Source organism: Meleagris gallopavo, chromosome 30 (genome assembly GCF_000146605.3).
Source record: "Meleagris gallopavo isolate NT-WF06-2002-E0010 breed Aviagen turkey brand Nicholas breeding stock chromosome 30, Turkey_5.1, whole genome shotgun sequence".
NCBI lineage: Eukaryota > Metazoa > Chordata > Aves > Galliformes > Phasianidae > Meleagris > Meleagris gallopavo.
Window position 1 is genome coordinate 2,290,930 of NC_015040.2, and position 8,298 is coordinate 2,299,227.

At 54.8% G+C, this 8,298-nt stretch overlaps 1 protein-coding gene across 1 annotated transcript in view; it reads left to right on the plus strand.

Annotated features, from left to right (window-relative positions):
• The window catches only part of WDR18 (WD repeat domain 18), a 9,150-nt gene extending 860 nt beyond the window's left edge, over positions 1-8,290 (plus strand). Inside the window, exons 2-9 of the mRNA XM_031557083.1 lie at positions 6-197; positions 1,651-1,761; positions 3,481-3,614; positions 4,071-4,212; positions 4,867-5,010; positions 5,243-5,307; positions 5,410-5,534; positions 6,821-8,290. Of these exons, the coding sequence (XP_031412943.1) occupies positions 6-197; positions 1,651-1,761; positions 3,481-3,614; positions 4,071-4,212; positions 4,867-5,010; positions 5,243-5,307; positions 5,410-5,534; positions 6,821-6,873 (966 nt within the window). The 3' untranslated portion in view covers positions 6,874-8,290. The remainder of the gene's footprint in view (positions 1-5; positions 198-1,650; positions 1,762-3,480; positions 3,615-4,070; positions 4,213-4,866; positions 5,011-5,242; positions 5,308-5,409; positions 5,535-6,820) is intronic.
• The last annotated feature ends 8 nt before the right edge of the window (positions 8,291-8,298 follow it).

The window sequence follows — 8,298 nt, forward strand, 5'->3', positions numbered from 1 at the left end:
TGGAGGTGGCGTTGGTGTCGGACGCCGCCGGGCCGCTTTGTAACTGCTCGGTTTGGGAGCTGCATTCGGGTTCCGCCTTGCCCGGCTATCGCGGTGGGAACACCGGCCCGCGCGGGTTGGCGCTGCTGGGAGGCGAACACCTGCTGGGAGCCCAGCTGGGCAAGAGCTACATCAACGTGTGGGAGCTGCAGAGGAAGGTACCGGCGGCGGAGGGCGTGGGGAGAGCGGGGGGGGGGCGGACCCGGGGAACCCTTCCGTAGGAGTCTCACCCTGCGCTGAGCCTCCCCAGGGTCCCTCTATCCGTAGACCTCCACCATCTCTATGGTCAGACGCCCCCTCCTTAGGGCCCCCGCGGCCCTATGCTGAGATGTCCCCAGGGCCCTCCTGTCAGCAGGGGTCCTCATATGGGCGCTGCGATCCTCTCCAGGGCCCCCCTTCTGCAGAGCCCCCCAGCTCTGTGGTGGGAGCCCTCCAGAAGGACCTCCATCTCCATTCCTGCTCTGTATTCTCCATACAGACGTCCCATGGTCGGATCCCCCACTCCTCTATGTGCCCCCTGCCCTGATCAGGTTCCTGAGCCCACCCTGCACCCCACAAAGCCCCCACATAGTGCTGTTTAGCCTTGGATTCCCCTCACACCCCCCCCAGTTCTTGGGGAGAGCCTGGAGCTCCCTTACAGGGGATATCTCCACACATTGCTATAAAACAACCGTTCTCAAAGAGGAATTAATTCTGGGATTCCCTTCCCCAAATGCAGCGTTGCCCCAACTGCCCCTGCATCGGGTGGACACTGCTGGGAGCCCCACGCTGTGCCCACCATGGGGCAGCAGCACTGGCTGGGCCCTGTGCCTCCATGCTGTGGGATCCCCACACTGAACCCCATGGGGCCCTAAGGGTCTTCTCCAGGAGGATTTGTCAGGGGAATTATGGAGAAAACCTCTGCCTCAAAACCCCCATCTTGTTCTCTTTATGTTACTGAAAATGGGAAATGCACAGGCTCACACCTGGCCTGACAGACCAACCCCTCACTGCTCCCCCATCCCTCCAGGACCAGCCTTTTATCAGCTGGGTCAGGACAGCAGCACAAACCCTTTGCCCCACGGCTGCTCTCTCTCTCCGTTTCCCTTCTGTTTTGCTGCAGGGAGCAGCAGCAGCCCTTGAGTTTGAGTGCACACACAGCCCCTTCCTTGCTGCAGCTTGGAGTTTGTTCCTGCCTGCTTCAGTTCCCCCAAACCAAGAGCTGATGGCAGAGCTTTTTATTTCTCCTCCCAGGCTGTGAGCTCAGATCATCATCTTTTCTTTTTCTTTCTTTCTTTTTTCCCTTTTTAGTTCATATTGTTTTGGTGTAATTTTAGCTTGTTTTCTGCTGAATCTCCAGGATTCCCCTTCACAGAATTCTATCCAAATTTCTTACCTTTGGCACTTGCTGCCTATGGCTGGAGTTGTGTGGATGCAGATGGGAAGAAGGGGAATTTACCTTTTCACTAAACACAAAGCAAAACGCCCAGCAATTAAGTGGGATTTGTGCAATCCTAGAGACTGCACTTCTCCACTGCCTCTTCTCCTATGCTCCAGTTTGAGCTGAACCTCTCTTTTCCTCCCCAAATTCCCACTCATACTAAATGGCTGCTGTTGTCTTTGTGTTTCCAGGATCAACTCCAGCAGAAGATCATTTGCCCCGGACCAGTGACCTGCCTCACAGCTTCTCCCAACGGGCTCTACATCCTGGCTGGTGTTGCTGAGAGCATCTACCTGTGGGAGGTGAGGAACGCACCCTGCCCATGCAGGGCTCAGTGTGGAGCTGCTGAGCTCACAACCCCTCGAGGCACAGGAATGGGTCTGCATGACACCCATGCTGAGGATTTTCCAGCACAGTGCTTCCTCCCTCACCTTTCTGGGCCTGGGGTCTGACTCCTCACGTTTGCCATAAGACTTTGCAGTTATTTATGGTCGTCTTTTGGCAACTTGTTGGTGCTGTTCTTTCTGGCTTCAAAATTGTGCACGGATAAAGTGTCAGTTTGAAGGCTCCTAGAAATAAGTGCGACCCCCCTGTAGGTTAAAGTGATTTGGATCTGAGGGAAGTGAAAAATCCCAGCAGTCATGGAGAGAAGAAGGTTTGTGTTTGGATCCGTGATGGATTAATAAGGGTCTGTTGGGCTGAAAGGAATGGAAATACAGAGATTTGCGTTCTCTGTGGATAGTGACTGCCCTAGTCCTGTCAGGTGAGGATAGATCCATAATAGCTGTGCTGCACAGTGGAGTTGAGGCTTCTCTGGGTCACGCACATTAGAGATCCACGCTGGGGCTGGCTGCCAGCAGCTTGTGATAGCAGGGTGGGAGATGAATGTTGCTGGAAGAGGCCGGGTGAGGTTTAGGTCTTTTTGTTTTGGAGCTGCTACAGATGCTTGGTGTTGTGGGCTTGGGTGCTGCTTCCTCAGTGCAGAAACCAAGACTTAGTGTTCATTTGGCATCCCTTCCACATACTGGCCTAATGTTTGTATGTGACTTGTGAGCTGGATGTCCCTACAGGCTGATGCGTTCTGGTCATCATCCTATTTTCAATTAGTGGTGGTGTTTACGTGGGATTATGCTATATTCTAAGAGCTTCACCAAGTAAATAAAAGAACACAGCTTGTTCCTAGCCCCAGGATTAAAGACCAATATGTCTAACCTGTAAACCTCTCAGTCTTGGGGGAATGGTTTTGAGCCTTATTACGTGGGTGGCTCTATCTTAATTCATCAGGGAACGCTGGGGCTGAGACTGCAGCAAGTGGGAGTTGCTTACTTGTGATGCTCTGAGCTGGTTTCTGCTCTGCTTCATCTGCAAAGCATGGTCCTTTCTCCTTGCTTCCAGTTAGCCTTGCCTTGGCAACGTTTCAGAGCAGCTGGCAGCAGTGGGTGATGGCAGAGCAAACAGGCACACATTGGAGAGGCCGCGTGGAAACCGTCATAGAGCTGGAAATGGGATCCAAGAGCCCGAGTTATCCACCTGCTCTGCAAAACCACTTGTTCACTGTTGAGTTGCAGTTTGCTTTTATTTTTAGATATAATTCAGACGATGAGAGGGAGTCGATTCTGTTCTTTTCTATGGTGCTCCCTCGCCACCTCCTTAGTTCCCTCCCCATCAGCAGTGTTGCCTTTTAATAAGAAAAGCTTTGAGTTTAGGGAACTCTTTGTCCATCCTGATCCTCTTGGTCTGAGAGCACCCACCCTGGCTGGAATGCAGCAGCCCTCTATGGCTTTGTAACCCCTGCAGCCATCGCGTGCCTTCAAACTGAGCGCTGAGATGCCACGGGAGGTTGGAGGAAGCCATCGGAGCAATACTAACAATAAACAGGAAATCTTTACTGCGTGCTTGTGTCTTGACCAGAGAAACTGCAGTGCTGTCACTGGATTCCAGAGTCACCGTGGCCAAGACCTGCTCAAACTGCTTCTTGCTATGTTTACTCCTTGCTGAGTGTTCTCCTGCCCTTTCCTCAGGTCTCCAATGGAAATCTCCTGGCCATCCTGAACCGACACTACCAGGACCTCACATGCCTCTGCTTCACTGATGACAGCAGCCACTTTCTCTCGGGGGCAAAGGACTGCCTGGCGCTGGTGTGGAACTTGTACAGGTAACAGTGGCCATAAGGACATCTCATTCTGGGAGCAGAGAGCATCTGGGCAAGGAATACAGCATGAGATCAGCCACCACATCCTGGAGGCAGGATTGGCTCTGCTTAAGCTTACCATCTCTAAGCTGTTCTTAAAGCTTAGTGGTGATGAGTCTGTGCCCTCCTTAGGCAAGTTGTTCCAGTGTTATCCTATCATAGCATATCCCTCTGATTGCCTTTCTCCTTTTAACAAAGGGTGGGTTGTGCCCTTCCCCAGGTAATGGCAGCTGAGCGCTCTGTCCCCTGGGGTGGGGAATCTCTCTGGTGCCCGCTCTTCTTGTGCTGTGGCTGCTGACCACTTCAGCTTGGTTCCTACGCACACAGAGGCAGCAGAGCCTTGGCCAGCTCTCCCTCACAGCCGCTTTACTTCGGCATCCCCAGCACTGCTGACCCTTTTCTTTGTTCTCTCCCCTCCAGTGTTCTACAGGCAGAGCCCTCCCAGATCCCAGACCCTCGCCACGTGTGGTCCCGACATAGCCTCCCCATCACAGACATGTGCTGTGGCTTTGGAGGACCTTTGGCACGAGCTGCCACCGCATCCCTTGACCAGACAGCAAAGGTAAGGCTTGGATCAGTCTGGGCAAAAAAGTGTCCCAGAGGTGTGCACGCCCCAGAGGGTTAAAGCTGAATTTCTGCAGAGCTGTCCCTGTGGGTTGCAGTCGCTCAGTTTCTTGGCTGCCTCTGTGATGACTCAGAGCTGCCAGACCTAATGAGTTTTGCCTCTCCAAACACCAGTGGTTTCTCTGCTCCTGCCCTCAGACCAGGGCTACTTGTGCTTTGTCATCTCTGTTGTCCCTGGAGGGTGTGGGGATAGTTTCCTCTCATCTCCCTTTGCTGCTGTCCCTTCCGTCTGAAAGGACGTGGAACACAGAGCTGGCTCCTCTAGGCACAACCAACTCCAGAGCTGGAGCTGGGAGGGATCCACCCTGGGAGATGAGATGGGTACGGGAAGGTCAGGGGCTGGGTCAGAGCTGCTGAGGAGCCTCGTTGCCTCCAGAATCTCATTTGGATTCTGTCTTGGTTAGTGTGGGACTTAACAAGCAACCCAGGGCAGGCCAGCTTGTGCCTCAGTTTCCATCCACAGTGGGATGGGGTGCTGGTATGTGCTGCCAGCTCGCTGCTGGGCATGTCAGTGCTGGTAAGCAGCAGCGTGTTCTTCCAGTCAAGCAGTGAATGTTTAAGCCCCTAATTCTCCTGCATTGTTTTATTCCAGCTCTGGGAAATCTCATCCGGGGAGCTCCTGCTTTCAGTCCTGTTTGATGTGGGGATCATGGCTGTTACCCTGGACCTCTCAGAGTATCACATGTTCTGCGGTGGCATGGATGGATCCATATTCCAGGTTGACCTCTGTGCCTGGGTGAGTGCTGGGGCTGCAGAGCTGCTTGGCACTGCCATAGTGTGGCCCAGCCTTGGTGTGGCACTGTGAGCCACTGCCACCTCCTTCCTGTGTGACAGTATGATCTGTCAGGGAACCCCTGTGTTCCCCTGCACCTCCTCTGCCCTGTCCAGACACACCAATGAATCTGCTGCCTTCAGTCTTGCTGAACTCAATCCCCTCTCACTCTTCTTTCCATCCTCCACGTCTGCAGCCAGTCCAGAGAGACCGGACCTTCCAGACAGAGCGGGAGAATGGGAAGATCTTCAAAGGGCACAGGTGAGATACCAGACATACCTGCCACGTATTTCACTGCCCACCTCGCTGGTTTCTGGCAGACCTTGGGTCATCCTGAGTTTAAACATCCCTTCCCCATTCCAGGAACCAGGTGACGTGTCTGTCCGTCTCCACGGATGGCAGCCTGTTGCTTTCTGGCTCACACGATGAAACGGTGCGGCTATGGGACATCCAGAGCAAGCAGTGCCTGAAGACGATGAATCACAAAGGTAGGCATGCCCTTATCTCCATGATCCTTTCCTCCTTGTCTGTTAAAAGCTGCTGCTGTTTTGCTCTGACGCTGCCCTCGGCAATTCAGGCATTTCTATGCTGCTTGTTTCACCCTCTTGGGAAGGGCAGAGGCATTAAAGGGATGCCTTAGCTGTCTGGAGTGGGGTTTTGACCTTGCCCATGTCTGTTAACAAGCTCTCTGTGCACTGTCAGAAAGTGAGTCACAGATTTCACCCGGCCGTTGAGGAAGTCCAGGATCTTGTTTTCCAAAGGGAGCAATTCTCCCAGACACACCCGAGCACTTGAGGAGGAAATGAGAGGGGGAGAATGTGTCTGAAGGAGAAACCGTGGCCCCAGCAGCAGGCACCCATGAGCTCATTAGGTCTGAATAGAATCCGATATCAGCAGGCTGGGATTTCAGGCAAATGGCTCCAATAAACCACACAGACCAAAGCTTGCAAGTGAGGTGCTTCAGAGCAGTGGGGGATTTAGCCCTCGTGTTGCAGGCGGTGAGATCCAGGCTGCGTGCAGACCCATTCCTTCTTTCCTTCTGCTTTTCTGCCAGGGACCTGCTGCAGCAGCCATCCAGCCTTGCCCTGCTAGCAGTACAAGAGAAAGCAGGCAAAACTTGAGCTGTGTGAGTCATCAGAGGAGAGGTGGCCAAACTTTCACTGCAAGCCAAACATTAAAATCCTCCTCAAGCCTGCAAGGGAGCACAGTCAGACACAAGCCCCTGCAGCACCGTGCTGCTGGGTGCTAGGGCTGGAAGGCGAGGGGGCTTTTTGCATCCTCTGCAGACTGGCTTCTTCCTGCGGGCTGGGATTGGGCTTCCCCAGCAGTGCTGGCACCATTTCCACCCCGCTGATGCCTGGATTTTCATCTGAGTGTGGGAGCAGCGTGGGAGTGGGATGTAATGCGGGAGCTGTACTGTGGGGAGCACAGGAGCAGGGGCTCTGTGCTGAGACCCAGCACACCACCAGTTCTCCTTTGCTTTCCTGCATCAGGAATGTGGGACTCCTCTTTCCCTGAAGCTGCCTCTCTCCTGGAGCTGTCCCAGCAGTGGGCTTCCTGCTCGCAGGCTGTGGCCTCCCCTTTGCCTTCCCTTCTGCCTCTCCAAGCTGCAGCATAGCCCTCCTGGCAAGGTCTGTTCCGTGCTGCTGCTCTGCTGTCCCTCCAGCATGTTCCCTTTGCGAGGCAAAGCTGACATGGGCTTCTCTGCCACAGCTGACATGACAGCCACCCCCGGCCTGGTGTGCTCTGGACAATGACGTCCTTCTGCTCACAGGGGCAAAGGAGGCAGCTGCGGGCAGAGGAGAAACCAGTGGCCTCCCCACATGATGGTGCTGGAAATAGATGAGAGGAACTGGACGTGGCTCAGGGCTGGAGAGGAGCGTGGCTGTGCTGGCAGGAAGGATGCAGGGGGCTTCTCCAAGGTTTGCTTGTCCTTGGCTAGGGCAGAGCGCAGGAAGAGAGACGGGCACTGAGGAGCTGTGCTGCTGCTGGTAATGAGCTGTGACTGCTGGGGCAAGGGCTGCTCTCTGCTACTGCAGAGCATCTGCCACTGTGTGCGCAGGTTCTGCTGCACAGGGAGCCTGCAGACCTCTGAGCCAGTGGGCCGTGGTGGGAGCCCTGTCCCCAAATCTCACTGGACCTCAGTTCCCTCGTCGTGCCAGCACTGTTCTTGGTGACACAGGCTGTCTCTGAGGACTGGCTCAAACGAGGCGGTGTGGGTGTGCTCCATTTGAGTCTGTCCTGCTGGCACCTGCCTTGGAGCTGGATTATTTATTCTCCCTCGGTCCCGTGCTGGCAGGACATTACTCACTGCCCAGTGCTGAGCCGTCCCTGATGATTGGTTTGGAGGGGATGAGCTGGGCTGGCTCTGCTGGAAGGGTCTGTGCCTCAGTGGTGACCAGACCTGGGGGCTCATGAGCCAGTTCTGAGATCTTATCCCTGCACCTTTCTTGCTCCCTTCTTCCAAATAACCCCCGGTGAGCCAGAGGTGGTAATCTCACTAATGGCTGTTTTCATTACCAGCAGCAAACTTCTTTTTTAGGGAGGGAGCAGTTGTTTGTTCCAGCAAAGCATTGGCAAGGAGCAGCTGGAGAGGGCAGCCTGGGACTCCTGGCTGAGCACCTTCTGGACAGAGTGTGTGGCAGAGCATTGGTTTGCAGGCCAGGACCCAGTGTGCAAGAAAGGCTGAGCTTTGGGGCCATCTCTGCTCTCACTTGGGCTGCTGATCTTTCCACTTCAGAGGTGCTTCCTTAGCACAGACCCAGAGCATCAGGCTGCTCCAGCCCCCAGGCTGGGCTTCTTCCCTGCTGTGCAGCTTTCTGTGCCTCTGGTGGCAGCCTGCCTTCGCTCAGGTGCATCTGGATCCTTTTAACCTTTCCCTTTGTGCGGTCGAGTTGAGGTGAGGAAGATGGATGGCCAGGATTTATGAGCAGTGCTGGAGCTCCATTCACACACGAGCCGGGGGCTGTGGGGGGCTGAGAGCCACAGGGGCCGGAGGTCCTGCAGCCAATGCAGGGATATGGGGAGAAGTGGGAATTTGAGTGTGAGCTCGCAGCGGGGGGCGGAGGGGGCTGCTGACAGAAAGCAGCAGCCTGTGTGGGTAAGTGTAGTAATTAAAGCGCTCGTTAGCTCTGCCAAACGAGTGCATGTGATAGATCATTACCAGGAGGCAGCAGCGTGAGCCGCAGGGGCTGACGGATGGCTGATGCTGCAGAGGATGGGTGGATCACTGTGTGTGTGGGGGGGGAAGGG